This window comes from Brachyhypopomus gauderio, unplaced genomic scaffold, assembly GCF_052324685.1.
Source record: "Brachyhypopomus gauderio isolate BG-103 unplaced genomic scaffold, BGAUD_0.2 sc300, whole genome shotgun sequence".
NCBI classification, from domain to species: domain Eukaryota; kingdom Metazoa; phylum Chordata; class Actinopteri; order Gymnotiformes; family Hypopomidae; genus Brachyhypopomus; species Brachyhypopomus gauderio.
This window is the reverse complement of record NW_027507121.1, coordinates 36,644-61,643: the sequence shown is the minus strand read 5'-3', so window position 1 is coordinate 61,643 and position 25,000 is coordinate 36,644. Positions and strand designations below refer to the sequence as shown.

Here is a 25,000-nt window from a genome sequence, read left to right as displayed (position 1 = left end):
CTGAACGGCGCAACTTGGCGGACGGACATAAGGGCGTTTATGTTCCAGTTACTACACAAAACTAATGCAAATACAGGAGTGCATTTACTGCATAAAACAAGCTGGAAGCCACTGATATATAAAAAAAAACCTCGCGCCAGTGACCCGCCCAAGAAAACATTACCATGGCAAGGAACCGCCACCTGACCCAGTCCAATAGCAGGTTAGCTAGACTTAATAAATAAACTCGCCATACGGTCCTTGTGCTGCATGTGTGTCAAGGTCAGTAGCCAATGATCATTCACGGCCCTCACTGCGATCTAGAAACCTCTAAAATAACGTTACATATGTTCCTCAATGTCCATTAACATACATTAACATCCGTCTGCTGAAACTGCAGCAACTAAATAGTTAGTATAAGCATTTTCAACCGTCATCTAACGTTAGTTAAAACATCAACTAGCTCTTGAAATAGCGCCAGTCCCTCGTAGAGTTCTCGTTACACATGCCCACAGTTGGACATAACCTGGGTCTCCACACGGAGATATTCTGGGATCAGGTCCGGCTCGTCTCTCACCAAAGTTCTTGCTGGTAAAGTTTCCGGTTTGCTTGCCCGCTGTGCTGTGCGTTCAGAACCAAAGTCTACAAGTATGTCCATCCTCTACAGTTCTGCCTAGTTTTTAAGTCTAAAGTTTCTAAAGACGCACGTTAGTAGTTTTGTAACGCGCGGCAGTAACGCAGTCCAGTGTGTGCGCGTGGTGCTGTAACGTGAATTACGCGTGCAAGAACGTGACTAGGAGCGCGCGCCTGTCCTGATTCCTTCACGCGGCCGGACGTCAGCAGCTCCTCCAGACATGTCTTTTATTATCATTAACTTGACCCACTTCACCAACGTATTAACCCCCCTCCCCACTCGTTAGTCCCACCGAGAATGGCTCGGTGTGTTTCGTGTGTTCTGTAAGGCACACACACCCGTTAACGACACCGTGAATGACGTTGCACGAGTCGCCAGTCTCGAGCAGGGCCACGTCAATGAAGAGTCTCGAGCTCGGCTCCTCGCGAGCCCTCTTGCGTAGGGACCGGCGCGGTCCGGTGTCCTTGCCACCGCATTGCAGAGGCAGCCCGGTTTCCCCTCCGCTCTCCCCCAAGTCTGCAGCGGAGCAGAATAACGGGCCCTGGCACGAGCGGACCCGCGAGCTCGCCGAGGATCTGGGAGGTTTCTCGTGCGCGCGCATCACAGACGTGCCTACTGCACCGTGATGAACAAGTCCGTCCATATTCTCTAACAAGCTGCGTTATTGTCGGTTTACTGGTGGGTGTCTTTATAGGTACGCTAAAAAGTTTGAGTTTCTGTGTTTTGATGAATGGAAGGTAAACCGACGTTTGTACTGACCTGATCTTTAATATCATTCCTACTAGTATCTTATTAGAGTAGTTACTACACTTCAGTTATAGTAGTTACTACACTCCAGTTATAGTAGTTAATATACTCCAGTTATAGTGGTTACTATACTCCAGTTATAGTAGATATTGTACACTTATTAGACTCCAGTTATAGTAGTTACTACACTCCAGTTATAGTAGTTACTGCACTCCAGTTATAGTAGTTACTACACTCCAGTTATAGTAGTTACTGCACTCCAGTTATAGTTACTACACTTCAGTTATAGTAGTTATTGTACAGTGATTAGACTCCAGTTATAGTAGTTACTACACTCCAGTTATAGTAGTTACTACACTCCAGTTACAGTAGTTATTGTACAGTGATTAGACTCCAGTTATAGTAGTTACTACACTCCAGTTATAGTAGTTACTACACTCCAGTTATAGTAGTTAGTACATTCCAGTTATAGTAGTTATTGTACAGTGATTAGACTCCAATTATAGTAGTTACTACACTCCAGTTATAGTAGTTACTACACTCCAGTTATAGTAGTTAGTACATTCCAGTTATAGTAGTTATTGTACAGTGATTAGACTCCAATTATAGTAGTTACTACACTCCAGTTATAGTAGTTATTGTACAGTGATTAGACTCCAGTTATAGTAGTTACTACACTCCAGTTATAGTAGTTATTGTACAGTGTTTAGACTCCAGTTATAGTAGTTACTACACTCCAGTTATAGTAGTTACTACACTCCAGTTATAGTAGTTAGTACATTCCAGTTATAGTAGTTATTGTACAGTGATTAGACTCCAATTATAGTAGTTACTACACTCCAGTTATAGTAGTTACTACACTCCAGTTATAGTAGTTAGTACATTCCAGTTATAGTAGTTATTGTACAGTGATTAGACTCCAATTATAGTAGTTACTACACTCCAGTTATAGTAGTTACTACACTCCAGTTATAGTAGTTATTGTACAGTGATTAGACTCCAGTTATAGTAGTTACTACACTCCAGTTATAGTAGTTATTGTACAGTGTTTAGACTCCAGTTATAGTAGTTACTACACTCCAGTTATAGTAGTTACTACACTCCAGTTATAGTAGTTAGTACATTCCAGTTATAGTAGTTATTGTACAGTGATTAGACTCCAATTATAGTAGTTACTACACTCCAGTTATAGTAGTTACTACACTCCAGTTATAGTAGTTAGTACATTCCAGTTATAGTAGTTATTGTACAGTGATTAGACTCCAATTATAGTAGTTACTACACTCCAGTTATAGTAGTTACTACACTCCAGTTATAGTAGTTATTGTACAGTGATTAGACTCCAGTTATAGTAGTTACTACACTCCAGTTATAGTAGTTATTGTACAGTGTTTAGACTCCAGTTATAGTAGTTACTACACTCCAGTTATAGTAGTTACTACACTCCAGTTATAGTAGTTAGTACATTCCAGTTATAGTCACACAGATAACAAACAAGTTCAGGACTTTTCTTTAAATGCTGATGTCTAGCATTTCTTGCTATTGTAATCCAGCACTGAGCGTCACTACAAGCGTCTGTATGCAGAGATAAGCAAAAACAATCACAGAGACCAAAATATCTGTTGTTCCAGGAGAGAAGTCTGGTTTGGTGGACTAAAAGAGACTAGGTCACTGGATGAAGTGTCATGTGCAGAGTGGAGTGGAGATGTGTAGCTCCTGAAGGTGCATCAAAACAAACAAACAAACAAACAAACGTTCATGCATGGTTGTAACCTTGGGCTGGTAATCTTACCAAACATCTCACCGGACAGAAGATGTATCGGATATTGGAATGTTGTTTTTAATAGAAATGGCTCCTTATGAAAATGCTTGACAGTCTGATCAAAAGGGAAAAGATGTGGAAACAGTATGGAGTGATGGATGTGGGTGGGTGTGTTGGGGGAGGGTGGGGTTGAAGTTCTCTAAGAGTCCCAAAGGTATGAAGATGTAGACTGCTGGCGTGTGCTAGAGCGTGTTGGCGAGGCGTGTTCTGGGTTGGTGAGGGCGTAGCTCGCATGACGGCCTCGAAGCTGCACCATCATCACACTGTGGGTGGTGTTTGGGTCACTTTCTCCTCTCGGCAAGAGCAGATGGTTCCCTAAAGGTCACGTCTATAAATAATGCATAATATCTGAAAGTCTTGGTCACTTTGTGCTGGTGATGTACAGCTCATTAGCAATAACTAATACACACACACACACACACACACACACACACACACACACACACACACACACACACACACACACACACACACACACACACACACACAAAAGCCAGTAAGAGACGAGTGAAAACACAGTGAGACGCCGGTGCACATTCACCATGGCTAAGCAGCTGAATTGCAGGGCTGTTTCCCAGCATGCCACAGATTAATGTGGCTCCTGGCTCTGCTGCTGGCCTTGAAGAAGACACACAATACCACGCACTGTAATATGGCCCTGTGTGTGTGTATGTGTGTGTGTGTATTCGTTTTGGCATTCATGGGTGAATAGTGTGCTCGTGCGTGGGTTTGTGCAGGTGTGTGTGTGTGTGTGTGTGTGTGTGTGTGTGTATGTGTATAGGGGCATGTGTGTGTGTGTGGCTTGTTGTTGTTTGCGTTTGCAGCTCATTCTTGTTCTCTCCTGTAGGAAGGAGGGACTTTCCAAATGTGGGAAATGCAAGAAGGCGTTCTACTGCAACGTGGGATGCCAGGTAGTTTACACACACACACACACACACACACACACACACACACACACACACACACACACACACACACACACACACACACACACACACACACACACACACGCCCCCCCCCACACACACACCTACACACACACACACACACACACACACACACACACACACACAGACACACACACACGCACACACACACACACACACACACGCCCCCCCCCCCCCCCCCCCCCCCCCCACACACACACACACACACACACACACACACACGGGGCACACACTCATGCACACACACACAAACACACACACACACACACACCCCCCCCCACACACACACACACACCTATACACACACACACACACACACACACACACACACCTATACACACACACACACACACACACACACGGGGACACACACTCATGCACACACTCACACACACAAACACACACACACAGGGCACACACTCTCATGCACGCACTCACACACACACACACACACACACACACACACACACACACACAGGGCACACACTCTCCTGCACACACTCACTCACACACTCATAAACGAGCATGCACACACATGCTCACACACACAGATGCACCTTCACTCACAGCACGAACACACACTCTGCAGGGCTAAGCACATGCTCAGTTTAAGGCCGGACGTTCATACGCTGACCTCAGACTCTCAACAGAACCAGAGCTTCACGCCGACGCTGGCTCTGTTGCTCCATGATGTCACCGGCATTTTGGCTAATGCTAATGCGCTAACACGCTAATTCCAGTTGGGCAGGGGTCTCGGGTTCTGGTTCTGTCTGGTGCGGTCTTATGGTCCAAAGCTACAAAGGTACTTAGCGATGGCTTCCTCTGTCTGCTGGTTTTTGGAGAGCATATCAGCGATGCTGCGTTAAAAATAGAATGCGTGCGAATTCTGTCCCCGGTTGACTTTCGAAGGAACTGTGACTGGATTGCTGTAGAGGCCTCCTTCAGGCCGTTAGCTCACCATAACGGAGGGAGAGATCGTTAACCCGACCTGCCTGCAGTCAGAGCAGAACGTGCTGTCAGCCTTGGGGACGGCGGCTGTACGCTGTTAGTAGAGTGAGGCCTTCTGTAATTAAACCCCTGTATGCAAAGCACAAACACACAGACCAGTGTTCAACTTTGACCTCCTGCTGTCAAAAGGTGAACTGCTAATTCCAGCCAGTGAAGCAGGACTTGTGTGTGATGTTTACGTTGAAGCTGCCACATGTAGCATTGTGCATGTGCTGTGTGTGTGTGTGTGTTTGTGTGTTTGTGTGTGTGTTTGTGTGTGTGTGTGTGTGTGTGTGTGTGTGGTTTGTGCATGTGTGTGTTTGTGTGTGTGTGTGTGTGTGTGTGTGTGTGTGTGGTGTGTGTGTTATCTCAGAGGGGAGACTGGCCGCTGCACAAGCTGGAATGCTCAGCCATGTGTGTGTTCGGTGAGAACTGGTGCCCGTCCGAGACTGTGCGGCTGGTGGCACGGATCATCGCCACACAGGTAAGTGGCCCCTCCTCCTCCACACAGGTAAGTGGCCCCTCCTCCTCCATACTGGTGAGTAGCCCCGCATCCCCGTGGTGGGATTGGCCTCGCCTCACCACCTCGCCTCTTAACTGAGACTGAGACTATACACACTGGAGGATGGGGTCAGGACAGACAGCGGGAGAGACAGGGGAGAGACAAGGACAGGGATGTAAGGACAGACAAGGACAGGGATGTAAGAAGAGACAGGTGGAGAGACAGGGATTTAGGGAGAGAGACAGGGACAGGGATGTAAGGAGAGACAGGGACAGGGATATAAGGAGAGACAGGTGGAGAGACAGGGATTTAGGGAGAAACAGGATATTTTGGGGAGAGACAGTGACAGGGATGTAGGGAGTGACGGGAGAGACAGGGATGTAGGGAGAGAGACAGGGACAGGGATGTAGGGAGAGACAGGTGGAGAGACAGGTGGAGAGACAGGGATGTAGGGAGAGAGACAGGGACAGGGATGTAGGGAGAGACAGGTGGAGAGACAGGTGGAGAGACAGGGATGTAGGGAGAGACAGGTGGAGAGACAGGGATGTAGGGAGAGAGACAGGGACAGGGATGTAGGGAGAGACAGGTGGAGAGACAGGTGGAGAGACAGGGATGTAGGGAGAGACAGGTGGAGAGACAGGGATGTAGGGAGAGAGACAGGAATAGGGATATAGGGAGAGACAGGTGGAGAGACAGGGACACGGATGTAGGGAGAGACAGGTGGAGAGACAGGGATGTAGGGAGAGAGACAGGGACAGGGATGTAGGGAGAGACAGGTGGAGAGACAGGGATGTAGGGAGAGAGACAGGGACAGGGATGTAGGGAGAGACAGGTGGAGAGACAGGGATGTAGGGAGAGAGACAGGGACAGGGATGTATAGTCTCAGTCTCTTAACTGAGACTGAGACTATACACACTGGAGGATGGGGTCAGGACAGACAGCGGGAGAGACAGGGGAGAGACAAGGACAGGGATGTAAGGACAGACAAGGACAGGGATGTAAGAAGAGACAGGTGGAGAGACAGGGATTTAGGGAGAGAGACAGGGACAGGGATGTAGGGAGAGACAGGTGGAGAGACAGGGATGTAGGGAGAGAGACAGGGACAGGGATGTAGGGAGAGACAGGTGGAGAGACAGGGATGTAGGGAGAGAGACAGGGACAGGGATGTAGGGAGAGACCGGTGGAGAGACAGGTGGAGAGACAATGGTAGAGGATTGTAGCAACATAGCGACCATGTAATGAACAGCTTATAAAGGATTTAATAGATCTCAGTGCTCAGACTCACTGGTTCAATTATATGCTTTCACATCTGCTAGATACTGCAATGCAACACAAATTACAGCTCCCGCTCTCTCTCTGTCTCTCTCTCTCTCTCTCTCTCTCTCACACACACACACACACACACACACACACACACACACACCCCTCTGCAGAAAGTTCAGAAAGAGAGGAGCGCATCAGAGAAGCTGTTACTACTAAAGGACTTGGAGGCCCGTAAGTTACAGTAAACAACTCAATCTGTCTGTAAGCATCTGTGTTCATGTGTCTATCCTCCTGTCTCTCTCTCTCTCGTTCTGTTGTTCTATATTTGTGTCTGTCTTTCCCTCTTGTCCTATTGGTCTATATTTGTGCCTCTCTCTCTCTCTCTTTCTCTCTCTGTCTTTGTGCCTGTCTCTCTCTCACCAGTGTTTGTACTGAACACATAATTGCAGAGCTGGTACTGAACCCAGGCCAGTGTGGGTACTGAACACATGACTGCAGAGCTGGTACTGAACCCAGGTCATTGTGGGTACTGAACACATGACTGCAGAGCTGGTACTGAACCCAGGTCATTGTGGGTACTGAACACATGACTGCAGAGCTGGTACTGAACCCAGGTCAGCGTGGGTACTGAACACATGACTGCAGAGCTGGTACTGAACCCAGGTCATTGTGGGTACTGAACACATGACTGCAGAGCTGGTACTGAACCCAGGTCATTGTGGGTACTGAACACATGACTGCAGAGCTGGTACTGAACCCAGGTCATTGTGGGTACTGAACACATGACTGCAGAGCTGGTACTGAACCCAGGTCAGCGTGGGTACTGAACACATGACTGCAGAGCTGGTACTGAACCCAGGTCATTGTGGGTACTGAACACATGACTGCAGAGCTGGTACTGAACCCAGGTCAGCGTGGGAACTGAGATCAGCTCCTGGAGCATATCGGCTGTTATCTGTTAAGCAGGTGACACCTCAGAATAAAAAGGGCCCACCCACACAGCTGTTCAGAACCCCATAATGTCTCCATGTGGGCGCATATGTGTGTGTGTGTGTGTGTGTGTGTGTGTGTTAAAGTGAGTTTTGTGTGTGCCACTGCTCACATGTCTTGCCGTGACTATGTCGCATAGAACACGGGCTGTGTGTAGTGGGAGCATCACACCCCTTCTATCTATCTCAGACCTGGATAAGTTGGATAATGAGAAGAGGGAGATGAATGAAGCCGATGTAGCCGGTTTGCATCATTTCTATTCCAAACACCTGGACTTCCCTGATCACCAGGCCCTGCTCACCCTGTTTGCTCAGGTACACACACACAGACTCGCGCACACACACGCAGACTCTCAGGAACCGCTGGGCATCACAGACTCACGACGCTTCAGAAGGAAGCGGGTTGAATCAGTGAGAGGGATCCACTAGATCATCTCACCATAGAACAGCAATCAAAAAAGATCAAAAAAGATCATCTCACCATAGAACAGCAATCAAAAAAGATCAAAAAAGATCATCTCACCATAGAACAGCAATCAAAAAAGATCATCTGGACAGCTGCTGGGCATTAATGGGATTTCTCTCTCTCTCTCTCTACCTCTCTTTTTCACTCTCTCCTCCTTGATCCCTCGCTCTCTCTCTCCCTCACTCTCTGTCTCTGTCCCCTTCTTAAAGCCCAAGATCTCTCCAGAACTCCCTTTCTCTAATGTATCATTGGTATTCCCATCCTGGTCATGATTTCAGAACTGAACGTGGTTCAGGGACAAAACAGAATGTCCACAAAGTCTGCAGCTACACACATTTCAGCCAGAATGTTTACTGTAAGTTAGCCATTTGCTAATCTTTCTGTTTTCACACAGATGCTTTGGTAGCAAAAAAAGTCAAATCTCGTATGAATTCTCATGTCTGTCTTCTGTCTTCTTCTCGCTCTCTCTGTCTGTCTCTCACACAAATGCGCACACACACACACACACACACACACACACACACACACACACAGGTGAACTGCAATGGCTTCACAGTGGAGGATGAGGAACTGTCTCATCTGGGATCAGCTGTGTTCCCAGAGTAAGAACACACACACACACACACACACACACACACACACACACACACCATTTCTCCCAGTCCGATTCCATAGTACCTTACTGGGACCTTAATAGACATTTACTTGTTTAATTGATGATTTAGTCCAGAAAGACTTGTCTGATTGTCCCAGTATATTCCCATATTTCTATATTTCCATATTTCTATATTTCTATACTTCTATATTTCTATCTTTCATCCCCCGTACTGCAGTCTCAGCTCCCTGTCTTGTTCTGTTCTTCTCTCCCTCTCCCTCTTTCACTTCTATCTCCCTCTCCACCTTTCTCACGATCTCTCTCTCTATCTCTCCTTCCCTCTCTCCCTCTCTGTTTCACTCCCTCCCCCTCTCCCTCTCTCTCGCAATCTCTTTCTCTTTCACAGTGTTGCTCTGATGAATCACAGTTGCTGTCCTAATGTCATCGTCACCTATCGCGGGACCCTGGCACAGGTGCGGGCTGTGCAGCCAATCAGCTCAGGGGAGGAGGTGAGGCCGGCACTGCCCCAAAGGTCAAGGGTCAGGATGTATCAGAATCAGAGTCAGAAATACTTGATCACTACATCAGCCCCAACCACAGAAGTGGCTTCATTACATCAGCACCAACCATAGAAGTGGCTTCACTACATCAGCCCCAACCATAGAAGTGCCTTCACTAGATCAGCCCCAACCATAGAAGTGCCTTCACTACATCAGCACCAACCATAGAAGTGCCTTCACTAGATCAGCCCCAACCATAGAAGTGCCTTCACTAGATCAGCCCCAACCACAGAAGTGCCTTCACTACATCAGCACCAACCATAGAAGTGCCTTCACTAGATCAGCCCCAACCACAGAAGTGCCTTCACTACATCAGCACCAACCATAGAAGTGCCTTCACTACATCAGCCCCAACCATAGAAGTGCCTTCACTAGATCAGCCCCAACCACAGAAGTGGCTTCACTACATCAGCACCAACCATAGAAGTGCCTTCACTAGATCAGCCCAAACCATAGAAGTGCCTTCACTAGATCAGCCCTAACCTAATCACTAGAATATAAATAGCAATAACAAACCATATATGTTCTTAATTTTTCTGGTATTTTCTAAATTTCTTCGAGTATTTATCAATATGGGTGTTTTTTTACATTTTCAGATCTGAAGTAGCTGTCTAACACAGAGAGACTGAGAGAAAAGGCATATGTAAATGTGTGGCTTTAAAGTATACAGGGGTTGGATTTGAAGTATACAGGGGTTAGTTTAGAAGTAAACGGGTTAGTTTTGAAGAATGTAGTATTTGGTTTTGAAGTATACAGTGTTTAGTTGGGGTTAGAGTTAGGGTTTTGAAGTATACAGTGTAAATATTCTAGTATTCTAGTTTTTCTAATTCCATGTTTTGATTCATGTTTTTAAAAATGTTCCATGCAAGCATAAAGTGCACGCGCACATGCAACAGTTGATTGTAACTAAATCCAAATCTATTTCAAACATGATCTGTGTACATACACACATGCCTAAGAGGATGCCTCCAGTTGTATACTGGGTTTTATGGTGTATTCAGAATGTGAATGTAAGCTCTTCAGTTACCAGCTTTTCACACAAGACATATAAACACTCCCCCAATGTCTAATATGACACATTTCATGGAAAACCTTCTTGTTTTGTATGTGTGTGTGTGTGTGTGTGTGTGTGTGTGTGTGTGCAGATATTCACCAGCTATATAGACCCTGCTCTACCCAACTGAAGACAGGATTGAGAGACTCAGAGACTCCTACTACTTCAGCTGTGACTGTAGAGAGTGTACAACCAAATCTAAGGTGTGTGTGTGTGTGCGTATGTGTGCGTGTGTGTGTGTGTGTGTGTGTGTGTGTGTGTGTGTGTGTGTGTGTGTGTGTGTGTGTGTGTGTGTGTGTGTGTGTGTTTGTATGTGTGTGAAGACTATTTAAATAAGTTATCATTCATGTTCTTTGTAGATGGATAAACCCAATATTGAATTGATATTGATCAATAAGTTCAGTATTGATTAACACAGAGACTGCCTTGCGACTCTATATGTTTCGATCCAGAACAACTCAGCTCCTGGTTTAACTCCTCAGTACGAACCATACTGGACTATGTAGCTCCATTAAGACTCAGACAATCTAAAGTTAAACCTGAGCCCTGGTTCAGTGATGAGGTTCGTACGGCGAGGAGGGCGTGTTGCACAGCTGAACACAGATGGAAAAGGGATAAGCTACGGGTCTCGTTTCAGATTTTAAAAGACTGCTGGCGTTCTTACCAGAACACTGTTAAAGAGGCGAAAAGAGAACATATGTCAAACATTATTATCACAAACCGTCATAATCCGCGTAACCATTGACTCTGTTCTTAAACCCCGACAGCCCTCTTGCTCGGATGCATCACCTGAAATGTGTGAGGACTTTCTGCACTTTTTTGATGTCCATCTGATCCCACTTCAGGTCCGGCAGTGTTTGAGAAAGTTTGAGCCTGTGACGTTGTCACATTTGGAGCGTGTGGTGGACCTTTTAAAGCCCTCAGGTTCCTCCTGTGATGTTGTGCCTCCTCACTTTTTTAAGAAGATCTTCCCAAGCATAGGGCAGCAGATCCTGGATATCATAAACAGCAGTCTGCACTCCGGTGTCGTTCCTGCATATTTTAAACACGCCGTAGTGCAACCCATAAAAAAAAACCCAGTGTTGATCCAACAGTACTGGCAAATTACAGGCCCATTTCAAAGCTGCCATTTATTTACAAGATTTTAGAAAAAAATAGTCTACACACAAATACAATCTTTTATGGATGAGCACGGAATCTCTGAGGTTTTTCAGTCCGGTTTTAAAACCATGCACAGCACAGAGACAGCACTGCTAAGGGTTTTCAATGACATCCTCCTAGCAACTGACTCGGGTGATCACGTGATTCTCGTTCTGCTTGATTTAACTGCAGCTTTTAACACGGTGGACCACAACATTTTCATTTCCTGGTTACGGCAAATAGAGGCATTTGTGGCAGTGCACTGGACTGGTTTAGGTCGTACCTGACAGACAGAACTCCGTGCATAACTTTTGCTGGTTCTGAATCCACCACAGCTTCACTGTTTTATGGTGTCCCTCAGGGCTCAATTTTAGGACCTCTCCTTTTTACATGCTTCCACTGGGTTCCATTTTTAGAAAACATGGGGTTTCTTTTCATTTTTACGCTGATGACAGCCAGATTTATATAACGCTGAAAAGAAATGACATGTGTTCTTTTAAATGATTGCTTTTATGTCTTGATGATGTTAAAGCCTGGATGTCGTGAAGTGATGGTTTTGGTCCCAGTGGTCCCTGTGAGGTCCTCCCTGTTGACTTGGATTCCCTGTGATCATTTTAAAAGTCAATAGTTTGTAATTTGGGTTTTAAAATGGACATTGATTTTAAATTGGATTGGCAAATTGCTGCAGTAGTGAAGGCCAGCTTTTTCCACCTGAGGCAGCTGGCAAAGGTGAAGTCTATTCTTGCAGGGGAGCACTTTGAAACAGTGATCCATGCCTTCATTACATCGCAGCTGGATTACTGTAATGCACTTTATTTTGGAGTTGGCCAGTCCTCCCTCAAGCGGCTTCAGCTGGTACAGAACGCTGCTGCCAGATTGTTGACTGGAACGTGCAAGAGGGAGCACATCACTCCTATCCTGGACTCCCTCCACTGGCTGCCCATGCATTTTAGAATTAATTTTAAGATTCTTTTATGTGTTTTTAAATCTTTCAATGTACTTGCCCCACCGTACCTCTCTGGGTTGATCATATGTATTAATTTATTCCTGTAGCCTTTCACTTTTAGGGTAAGATGCCATAAAAACTGTTAAATGTGCATATTTCTGTGTGTTGGTATGTGTATGTGTGTGAGTGTAGATGTGTGTGTATGTGCATATATGGGGTTTTGTGTAGGGAGCTATATGTGTTCATGTGTTCAGCATCTTATAATTAATTCTTTTAGCATTGAGTTATGTATGTGTGTGTGTGTCTGTGTTTGTGGCTCTCTTTGATACAGTCATACAAAAGCAATAGAAATGCAAAATAAGCACGTGCATTTGTGTGTGTGTGTGTGTGTGTGTGTGTGTGTGTGTGTGTGTGTGTATGTGTGTGTGTGTGTGTGTGTGTGTGTGTATGTGTGTGTGTGTGTGTGTGTGTGTATGTGTGTGTGTGTGTGTGTGTGTATGTGTGTGTGTGTGTGTGTGTGTGTGTGTGTGTGTGTGTGTATGTGTGTGTGTGTGTGTGTGTGTGTGTGTGTGTGTATGTGTGTGTGTGTGTGTGTGTGTGTGTGTGTGTGTGTTGTGTGTGTGAGTGTGTGTGTGTGTGTGTGTGTGGACACAGGACAAAGTGAAGCTGAAGCTGAGGAAGATGAGTGAAGGACCACGCTCAGAGGAGGTCAAAAAAATGATTCGCTATGCAAGAAACATCATTGAAGACTTCCGCCGAGCCAAACACGAGAAAAATATCCTTCACCTGGCATCCTGTCTCATACCCCCTCCTTGTGCCCCCTCTTCGTGCCCCCTCTTCGTGCCCCCTCTGAGGTGCTTTCCTGCTGGGGTGAAGCAGGGTCCTGTGACCCCAGTCGGTCGTGGGGTCCTCGGGCAGGTACACAGACTCCCACAGCTGCATCCCGACGACTGCTGTAAGCACACACCCTTTCTGTAGTGTCCCTCAGCAGAAACAAGCAGGTGTCCCGCAACACGCCGAACGTCTGAATGTCCCGCGTGTGGATCACGGCTCTCCCACTCGGTTCATGTCAGCTGTCATTACCACATAATCACATTGTATGAGTATGGTCAATTATATGAAATACTTAATCAATAGTCCAGCCAGCAGGGGTGAGGTGTGAGGCGGAAACCACGTGCTACTGTACTGGCCCTTGACTCCTGAGCGCCCCCTGCAGAGCTGCTGGAGATGTGTGAGCTGAGTCTGGAGAAAATGGGCAGCGTGTTCGAGGACTCCAACGTCTACATGCTACACATGATGTACCAGGCCATGGGTGTGTGTCTGTACATGGAAGACTACCACGGCGCCCTGGCTCACGGGGAGAAGGTCATAAAGCCATTCAGGTTAGGACGTGGACACACACACACACACACACACACACACCACACACACACACACACACACACACATACCGTCCACACTGACCACGTGTGCTCTGTGCAGTCAGCTGTACCCACCCTACTCCCTGAACGTTGCCTCCATGTACCTGAAACTGGGTCGTCTCTATGTGGCTCTGGACCGGACGTCTGCAGGCAACGCCGCTCTCAGAAAGGTAGTGTCCCCGTTAGCCGCACGGCGCTACTAGCCTCAGATACAAATACAAATATATTTGATTTGATTTGAGATATAGTCTGAAATGCCCATTCTACAGTTTCTTATTGGTCGAATGCTGAATTTCTCAGTACTTCATCTTATATTTGTGCGTTCTGTTAATTTCAACTGTGTGTGTGTGGTGTGTTAATTACAGGCTTTGGACATTATGGAGGTTGTTCAAGGAAAGGACCACAGTTACATAAAGGAGCTGAAGAACGAGATAGCTCGAAAAAAAATAAGGACACACACCAGTACCAACACTTTTCCCCCAAAAGACTCAGTATAACCATGGCTTTGAAATCTGTTGTTAATAAGTTATAAATACTTTTGTACTGAACAGATTATTTATTCTCCAGTTAATTAAGTGTTACTTGGTTCATATACATGGGTACAAATTCCTAATGTTGTTGTTTAATTGTGTTGGAAATGCAGAGAGCATCAGGTAAATGTAGACTTTTATTACGGAGTTCTAGTACTGCCTGTTCCAACCCTGCCATGGTGATGGGACTTTTGTTTTGAAATCATGCTTTTCCAAAATATTTAAATTACTCAAGAGATGACCTGTGAAGAACAGCAATAAAGCAGTCCTGCATAAACCTGAGTGTTATTTTTAAGGGGGGATCATTATGGCAATAGCTCGGAAATCTGGCCATATCAAAAAATAGTAATCATTACTGCTGGACAAAGATCTGTACAGAGTCATGGCTTGGAAGAAAGCTCTGTGAAACAGAGATTTAACGTCTAAAAACATTATGATGAGTTACATATTTCTACACAAAATGATTGCATGAACCCACGAACTTCAAGACAGAGAAGGCTGGTGAATATCAGCCGATGGGTTTCTGAGAGGCATGACAGCCTGTCTGTTGAGCCGTGCGTGTGTGGCTGAGACGGTTGTCATGGTCCTCGGGAAGAAATCCGTTTAGATAAGCAGTGAGCGTTTGAACAAGCTGTTTTCTTGTGGACAGGGTGTCTCTGTGGGCTAGTCCTGGCAACAGTTGCAAGACCTAGTTCTGCACGAAGACCAAAATAGCAGCGGCAGGAGAAGCCACAGAGGCTGGGAACACATTGTGGGGGCACTTCCGACACCAGCCATGAATCTCAAGTCACGGCCACAAAGTCGCTCGCTTATTTGAAGTAATCCTGGGGATTAAGTTGCGTGATAATTCAGGGATGAGTTTGCCGATTGTGTGAAATGTTACACAGTAGAGAAATGTAGGAGAGGGACTCGTATTGTACACGTCTGCATATTGTCCAGTGCACGAGTGCGTTTCTCACTCTGTAGGATGTAGGAGGCCAGTGGCTGTTCTGAGACCAGTCAGTATGTGCTTCTATAGTGGCTGTTCTGAGACCAGTCAGTATGTGCTTCTATAGTGGCTGCTCTGGGACCAGTCAGTATGCAATGCTCTGGGACCAGTCTATATGTGATTTTGTACAAACAAATTGCATACCGTCTGACACTTAAAGCCCATAACAAGACAGTCAGGCAGAGGAATTTCTGAATGTGTCTCATGTGGTCAAACAACTAACAGGCCAGTTCATTTCAGACACACACACGGGTTCTGAACTCCATTTGCTCAGAGATAAATGTGGAACTGTGTATGAATACAACTCGTGGGTCATGTGTAGTACACTCGCTGTCTCCAGAAGTTTTGAGCCAGAAATCATTTCCTATCCTCTGTGTTACGGTAAGCTGACCTTCGTGTTATAAAGATCTCCAGTCCTTCCTGCACTGATACATTTTCCCAGTGGGTTCTCAGATGGGTGAGGTTTGAGAATGACGACACCCTCCACACACACTTCCCAGTGAGATCTCGCCCACAGTGTGAGGACCCTGGTGTATTTTGAGCTATGCAGCACCTGAGAAACATTCCTTACGCTCTTGTGTGGTGTGCTGTTTCTCCAGTGTGAATTCTTTTAAGACCTCAGAATGCCTGGAGTAATGAGAATTGCACAAAGATTCAGAATAACGAGTTCTGTGGTATAAATAAGATTTATTAAACATTTCTTTCCAAACACAAGGATTTGGCTCCTGTGGGAATGAGTGTGAGAATATTTTAGGTACACTTTTTGTAATGTTCATTTTTCTCTGTTGTGTGTCCTCTCATCTCATCCACGTCCCTTGTTAAAAGAAGAATATATAAAATAATGTTAAAAGTCAGGGGAAAATGGACATTATCATTTACATACTCTGTTTCTCAATTGTTTTTCAGTTGTCCAGCATTTCATTCAGTTATTTTCTCCCCATCAAGACTCCACAGATTACATCATTCGATGCCAGTTTGTTCTGTTTCCTATGGACGTCCTTTTCAACATATTCATTACTTAGTAGGCCTAAGTGATTTGGGTCAGTCGGATCTCTCCAATAAGTCAAAACCTTTTTTATTCAGGCCTACATCTTGATATTTTGAATCTGATTAAATTACGTACCACTCTTGCTTTAGAGTGCACCAGAAACAATACGGAGTGTAAATCAAATAGGCTTTTCAGAAAATCATAAACAAAATTAATTTAATCTGATTGTCACAGTTCTGGAGTCTCCTGATGTTAAATTACAGCAATGGATTAAGAAGAAGAAACATTCTAAATGTCCAAACGTCCCTCTCTGTCTTTGATGTCTTAGACTGGTTTCCTGGCAAAAGAACACGAAGTAGTGTCACGTTGTGGGGGGCCCCCTGCCGGTCGCCCCCCGTCTACAGCGGCAGCGGTCCTGTTTTGGTCATGTGATGTTCGTCCCTCAGGTGGGCGGGACCCGTGATCCGTCTCACCTGAGGGTCGTTTGTTCGTCTATATATGTCTTGTCTTTGTACCAGTTGACTTCTGGTTATTATTTCCTTAATCTGGAACTATGTCACGGGTTTTTGGTTTGTGCACTTTCAATTAAACCATCCTCTTTCCCTGAGACTTGGCGTGATCGCTTCCTTTTTAGTTGCTCACCCTGCCCGTCACAAGTAGACATGGAAACAGAACAGAATCGGAACCTGAGAACAAGTGAACAAGAAATTAGAACAGCTGTGGAAAGCTGTGGATTTTACGATTTAGCACTTCAGTACTGATCAGTACATACATACGTGTCCAGGTTTAACAGTAAACAAAAAAAAAGAATTTAGCTCCATTTTATTCAGCCACTTTACTTTTTTAAATGTTTGTTTTCTGCACTAGCCAAATGTAAATAAGACGGCTTATGTGACCAAACACATATCCAACCCCACTGTAGGCCACAGCAACACAGACATTTGTTAAATCTTAATAACATTTGTTAGATTTTTAATATGGTAGTCGCTGGTAGGACAAAAAAAAAAGAAACTGAACACGACACATTCTAATTCTATGACGTTATAACTCTAACGATGCTATGACGCTACTCATTCTATGATGCAATGACGCTACAGAGGTGGACATTCCAGGTTCAGAAAGTAAAACTCCTTCCCAGGATTTTACTCAAGCTTGCTGGGTTTTCTAATTAGTGCAAGCCGGGTAAAATTAGTGGAATCAACACAATCCAGGAAGCCTGAGCTAAATATTGGTGAGGACTTTTACTTCCTGAACCTGGAATGTCCACCTCTGGATGCTAATAATTCAGTGATGGGGGCATTCTAAACGTCAGCGTGCAGCGTTTCATCATCGTTCTGTGCAAGGTCACCTCCAGACTGATGAGAACAGCTGGCTGGAGTTCCGCATTATCGCACGTGCCAAGAACAGACACACAAACCCACATCTCCCCAAGCCAAGGACCGCGTCCAAGAAGGAAGCCATGTTGGTGTAAAGATGCCCCCTGCTGGACAGAATGATGCAGTCTGACAAACGCTCTCAATGAAAACTGCGTTTAGTCTTTGAGCACATATTCAATACTGTAACGTATTTTAGATTTCACCAGACAATTCTGAGAAAAAATGATTTATTGCATAATAGGGACGTGTGACATATATACGTTTTCAGAGATTTCCTTTTTATGAAAAACAACATGACAAACGCATTGCAAAGCGTATACAGAATGTATGTACACAATTACGTGGAATTTTGAGAATGTAATTTGGTATTTAATATGCAGGAACAAGAGGACAAATATGACAGCTGTTAAAGCAAGGAACGCCTCATAGCAAAAATATAGAAACATTCATGTTACATGTTTCTGTGCCATCATAAAAACATATGACACTCTTAGCATGAACAGAACAGCTAGCAGAAGTTTATTTCCATGAGTATACTTATATACACAAGTAAATGTAAAAAAAAACATGCATAGATTTTTATTTTTCTATGGTATTTAAAGGTACCAAGTCATGTCAAATTACAGAACATTCATGTCAAATTAGGCTTGTCTTCTATGTAATACAGCACTACATAGACATATTTTACTTTGCATCACTTTCTCTTAGTATAATATAAAATCCTTATTAAAGAGAATCTGAAATGATACTGATTCAGAATCGTTAAGGCACCTACTCTTAGTTCCTAAGAGATTCAGGATAGCGTGGAGCTACAACCTCAAGTGTGATCCACAGCAAAGTGAAATCCACACAGGGCATAGAGAGGGTAATGAGAGAAACTTTCTAGGGTCAGTAAGGCACTAATGTTCTGGCTGACTGCGTAGGGGGCCTAGCTGTAAAAGGAGTGGACAGTTATTTGGAATGTGACTCAAAGGACTTAATTGGTCCCCTAGAAAGTCAATAAACAAAGAAAAGAAATGAAATGAAAGGAAAAAAAAGATCATTAGCATTGCGTGCACATACTGTGACACGATTGGATTGTAACTGCAGCCAATTACAATTGTATGTAATTGTAGCCAATTACAATTGTATGTAATTGTAGCCAATTACAATTGTAGCCAAGATGCTGTGCACACCATCAGTCTTAAATTCGCAACTTCTGTGTAGAAGACCACTTGTCTTCTCCCAGTCAACACAGACGACCAGCAGCTGGTCATACTGGAGACGTTAAATGCAGCAGACATTTCATCATCACCTGTGGAACTCTGCAGTGCCGCTCTGTGAGGGTGCCAATAAAGTTTTTTTTTTATGTCCTGAATGTTTAGAGAACACACCAAAGCCAAAGGGAACACGCCACATGGGAACTCCATGACAACCAGCTCCCAAACCCATTGCCGAGATTGCCACGGTAACGAGCATCTCCAGCGGAGGAGAGTGCGGAATGCCTGCAGTGCAAACGGACACGTGCGTATCTAAACTAGTGGTCCGCTCAACGCTGTACAGATCCACCCTCAGGAGGTACACACGCACGCAGCGAGGAGAACCGTGCTCCTTGAACACATTTCATTCCTCAACACCCAAACGCAAGATGGAAATGTTCAAATCAGAGTAGCTTGGAATGAACATACAGTTACGAAAATGCACAAAAGCTCATCATTACTACAAAATGCACAGGAGAATGAAGCAGTCCGACACTTTGGCCTTTGTGTGTTAAAGGCTCTGTTTTTTTTTTTTGATAAACACAGAGAATGAAAACAGAGACCAAAAGAAACAACGAAAAAAAATCAAAAATAATAAATTAAAGTGAAAAATACAGCTTAATGCATTAAAATATCAAAATGTTTCTGTGGACATTAAATTGTTATGTACATCTTGACTGCTCGGGTATATCATGTCCAGAAAAAGGCCACAGTCAACAGATTGTGTCTTTGACTTAATTACATACAACTCAGTCAATTTCAGAAAATTTGTATGGACCCTGAATTGGTCTAGTTAACGATACTTATCCACATCCGGGAGAACTGGCTCCGAATTGGAAAAAATCACAGTGTGATGTCACAGTGTGATGTCACAGTGTGTCCTGTCATCTGCTCCTTACAGCAGTAATGACATATTTCCTTTCCCTGATTGATATACTGTCCATATTATTGTAACAGCCTTTTGAAATATGTGGAGTGGAAATAAATTTATAATTATATTTTTTCATAATTTATGTTTTTGAATGATAAGAAAATTTTCAAATATTCACTCAGACAAATTTATGTGAAACGTTGATGTATAAAACTATATCTGACTCTATAGAATCTTGCTCTTCACACACACACACACACACACACACACACACACACACACACACACACACACACACACACACACACACACACACACACACACACACGTCAGATGAGTCTGGAGCTCTTCAGGAACTGGATCAGAACCTGATAAACAAACTTGTATTGAGACACAGTCTGTACCATCAGCATTCTCTGCTGTCTTAAACGGCCCAACATCACAGGAACCTCGACCCTCTGAGAGTTGGGGGGGGGGGGGGGGGGGTAGAGAATGAAAGATGATTTTACATAACTTGATATCGCACACCACACAAATGGAAACATCAACACATGGCATTAAAAACAGAATCCACCATGTCCTCCTGGAAACGTCCTACTAGATTAGTGGTGACTGGGTGACATTTACCTCGTTGTGCTCCAGGCAGGTGATCATGAGCTCGGTGAGGATGACCACCCCGGTGCGACCCACTCCCGCACTACAGTGGACCACCACCGGAGGGTTCAGGCTCTTCGACGTGTCCAGCATGCTGTTGGTGTGCCGGCGCACAGATTGGATCTCCTCCAGGTACGCTGAGGGGGGAGGGGTGAGCTGGTTAGAACCAGTCACAACCGGACACAGCCGGTCAGGGCTGGCCAGAGCTAGTCAGAACTGGTCAGAGCCAGGAGACAGCTACTAGGCACTGGACATGACAACAGAATCTAGATTTGCGCTTTAAAGGTTCATTTAAGGTTAATGTAATAAAGTCAAACCCACCCAAAAGGAGAATTGGTAAAGGACTTAAATTAACCATGTGTCTTAAATTAACCATGTGAAAAAGTACAGGAAGTACTTTGCAAATCTCCTTGTAGTGGGGTGTGTGGTATATTTGTTGGGGTGTGTGTGGTGTGGGTATAGTGTTGTTGAACAAGTGTTGTTCAAACACTGACGAGTCACCTCACAGAAATATTGTCAAGGTGATTAGATAAATCAGACAGTTTTTGAGTGTAAGGAAGTAGGATCAGTTTGAACCACACACACACACACACACACACACACACACACACACACACACACACACACACACATTAATGGACTCACAGAGGAAGCCCTGTACATATTCAGGGCATCCATGGTCAGGCCAGTCCGTGTACTGCAGGTGCCACACGGTTCGCTCCTGACCCGAAAGCAGGTGCTTGACCTTTAGCCCTGTCGTTGCGTAGCAACCCGAGTCCGTGCGGAACTTGGTGGTGACCTTGAACTTGCCGTGCGTGGCTGAGTTGTGCTTGGAGCCCAGTTTGGGCCAGTACCGGTGACTCTTTGAGCAACCTCTTTCCTACACACACACACACACACACACACACACACACACACACACACACTCACACACTACTAACCATATTCCACAAACAAACATGTCAACAACACCAAAGTTGGTAAACAAATTCAATGATTTCACAAGGTGCTGTGAAGATGCTATGGATACAAACTACAATGCAGGGGGTACAACCTACAACCTACATCCATGCTGGAATGTTATTTACGTAGGGTGTGGTGCGCTGGTGTAGCAGATTGCCTGCAGGTTGTACATTATGGTGGCTGTGTGTGTGGTTGGAGAATGTTCGTTCAGCTAGCTGTTATTTACGGCTAGCACGTGCACATGCATGTACTCGTTTCTGCAGCATTCTCAGAGACAATACCTCCTCTGCTGTAACCATGGCAATGACGTTGACCCCTTGCTCCCAGACCATCTGCCAGAAATCGTGGCAAGTGTTGGGAAGAGGCCCTTGCGTAGCAATGTAGTGCCACTCCTCCCCTCTGATCAGCATCTAGACACACATACACACACACACACACACACACACACATATAAACACACACACACACACACACACACGTACACACGTACACACACACACACACACACACACACGCACGTACACACACACACGCACGTACACACACACACACACGCACGTACACACACACACACACACACACACACACCCACACACACATATAAACACACACACACATACACGCACACACCCGCACACACGTACACACACACACACGTACACACGTACACACACACACACACACACACACACACACACACGTACACACACACACACACACACACACGCACACACACGCACGTACACACACACACGCACGTACACACACACACACACACACACACACGCACGCACGTACACACACACACACACACACACACGCACGTACACACACACACACACACACACACACACACACACACACACACAGGGATGATGCCTACATCGTTACATTCCACCAGAGGGCAGCACCATCACCTAGTAAATCAGGTCTTACTGTCTTGCCTCCAAGCAAAAACAACTCCACTTCAAGCTCAGCTCAGATTAAGTCCACAGCTTTAAGCCGCTTGCTAGTAAACAACTTCACAATCTCATTACTGCTCACACTGCTGTGGAACACAGGGGACAATCTATTACTTTAGTGTCTGGATGAATAGCTGTACCCTCTCTTCTCTGAATGGAGCAGTACATGTTTCCACAAGCTCCTGTCCTGTCTCCTGTCCTGTCTCCTGTCCTGTCTCCTGCCCTGTCTCCTGTCCTGTCTCCTGCCCTGTCTCCTGCCCTGTGTCCTGCCCTGTGTCCTGCCCTGTGTCCTGTCCTGTCTCCTGCCCTGTCTCCTGCCCTGTCTCCTGTCCTGTCTCCTGTAGTTTCTGGAGTGACCCCCTAAGAGTAAAGGCTGTGTTGGAAACATTGAAGAGGATGGAGAACCCAGAGGATGGAGAACCCAGAGGATGGAGAACCCAGAGGGCGGAACACTCTCGTGGTGTTTCCGCACCTTCGACACCGGCAGGAGACCAGAGCGATTCGCAGATTCTTTTTTACTGGCTTGTGGCGTCTCTGCTTCTAGTGCTCGAGGCTTATTTTAAATCCCAACGCTTTGTTTGGCTTTTTCAAACAACCTTTCGTACGAGACCATAAAATGGCCGTTTGCATTGCTCACGAGGGCGAGCCGATCCAGAAGAAGTCTGGATCCAGCTAGAAGTCGGCCAGAGGAGGATGGGTTCCCCCACTGAGTCTTGGTTCCTCTCAAGGTTTCTCCCTCATGTTCTTAGGGAGTTTTTCCTTGCCACTGTCGCCCTTGGCTTGTTCACTGGGGGCTAGGACTCAGCACTTGTAAAGCTGCTTTGTGACAACAACTGTTGTAAAAAGCGCTATATAAATAAAATTTGATTGATTGATTTATTGAAGAAGAGGGCGGAGACCGGCACCCACCCTGATGTGGGAGGCGTTGATGTAGCCAGTGTTGTTGTCCTTGCTGGGCACCAGCTCCACGCGGTTGTCCTCGTACGGCACCACGTCGCGGAAACGGTTCCGCTCGGAGTTCTCGGGCAGCGTGGCGGTGCAGACGTTGCACTCCGCCGCCTTCTTGGGGATCTGCTCGTACTCGGTGAGAGTCTCTCCTCCTCCAGACGGAGCTCCAAGAGCTTACACTGAGAGAGAGAGAGAGAGAGAAAGAGAGAGAGCAAAGTCTTAAATTTGAAGAATTAAACTCTTGATGTAGTAATAGATCTGAGGTGCTTTTAATAGCAAATGTGATGAATGAAAGCATGAATGCATTTGTCACTAAAGGTAGAGACACCTACACCAAATTTGCAAGCAGTTCTGTTCTGTGACAGCAGTAAAAATGAAACCAGCACAGCTGTAGAAATCTTGCTCAATGCTCTGGGCATCAGGTAGAAGTGCCCCTGGTTCACACCCTTATTGTGCAACCAATTTTAGGAATAGATTATTATAATTAGTAAATGCTAACAGTGCTAACAGCGCTAACAGCTAGCATGATTGCTGTCACTCATAGCAAACTTCAGTCTTCAGTTACCGGGTCGGGTTAGTGTGCATGTGGGTGAAACGCCTCCCTCAGTGAGGGGGCGGAGTCTGGCACTGGGGGGTGGTGCCCCGCTTCTTACCCTCTCATCCATGTTGGCCTTGACGCACTTTTGCGTGTTTTCCGGCACAGGAACGCGAGTGACGTACAGGCCGTTGAGGGCGGCCATCATCAGGGGTCTCTTCAGCGAGTCCACCTTCTGCCTCTCCAGGGGTCTTCAGCAAAGAGAAGAAACCGCCATCATTCTCACAAAGCCAGAAGACTCCACCAACACGCAGGTCTGGTCCTGGTCTACTCTCTCCCCCCAAACACCCACACACACTCCTACCACAAACGCACAACAACCAGGCAAACGGATAACCAGACTGGGGTTGTCGTGGTTTGCTCTCTCTCTCTCTCTCTCTCTCTCTCTCTCTCTCTCTCCCCCCCCCTCTCTCTCTCTCTCTCTCCTCCCCCCTCTCTCTCTCTCCCCCCCCCCCCTCTCTCTCTCTCTCTCTCCCCCCCCCTCTCTCTCTCTCTCCGCTCTCTCTCTCTCTCTCCCCTCTCTCTCTCTCTCTCTCTCTCTCTCTCTCTCTCTCCCTCCTCTCCTCTCTCTCTCTCTCTCCCTCTCCCTCTCTCTCTCCTCTCCCTCTCTCTCTCCTCTCTCCCTCTCTCTCTCCCTCTTTCTCTTAGCTGATTTTCACTCTGACCTCCTTTCTGCTGGTGTGTCTGAGGGATTACAGGTCTTAATCTCAGCTCATTTTAAGATCCTGTGCTGCACAAGACACCACCGCTAGGCACCGAAGAGGGCGAACACACACACACACACGCGTGCGCGCGCACACACACACACACACACACACACACACACCACAGGAAT

At 45.7% G+C, this 25,000-nt stretch overlaps 2 protein-coding genes across 2 annotated transcripts in view; one reads left to right on the top strand and one right to left on the bottom strand.

Annotated features, from left to right (window-relative positions):
• Nucleotides 1-14,859, top strand: part of LOC143504564 (N-lysine methyltransferase SMYD2-like) — a 15,384-nt gene extending 525 nt beyond the window's left edge. The window contains 12 exon segments of the mRNA XM_076995954.1: nt 4,030-4,093; nt 5,490-5,600; nt 7,052-7,112; nt 8,061-8,185; nt 8,871-8,938; nt 9,338-9,440; nt 10,637-10,657; nt 10,659-10,748; nt 13,286-13,406; nt 13,839-14,013; nt 14,114-14,222; nt 14,418-14,859. Of these exon segments, the coding sequence (XP_076852069.1) occupies nt 4,030-4,093; nt 5,490-5,600; nt 7,052-7,112; nt 8,061-8,185; nt 8,871-8,938; nt 9,338-9,440; nt 10,637-10,657; nt 10,659-10,748; nt 13,286-13,406; nt 13,839-14,013; nt 14,114-14,222; nt 14,418-14,549 (1,180 nt within the window). The 3' untranslated portion in view covers nt 14,550-14,859.
• Nucleotides 14,860-20,034: 5,175 nt separating this feature from the next.
• LOC143504566 (tyrosine-protein phosphatase non-receptor type 14-like) overlaps nt 20,035-25,000 on the bottom strand; it is a 30,940-nt gene continuing 25,974 nt past the window's right edge. The window contains 8 exon segments of the mRNA XM_076995955.1: nt 20,035-20,501; nt 20,671-20,834; nt 21,343-21,577; nt 21,942-22,070; nt 23,532-23,710; nt 23,713-23,749; nt 24,224-24,356; nt 24,831-24,849. Coding sequence (XP_076852070.1) covers nt 20,373-20,501; nt 20,671-20,834; nt 21,343-21,577; nt 21,942-22,070; nt 23,532-23,710; nt 23,713-23,749; nt 24,224-24,356; nt 24,831-24,849 — 1,025 coding nt within the window. The 3' untranslated portion in view covers nt 20,035-20,372.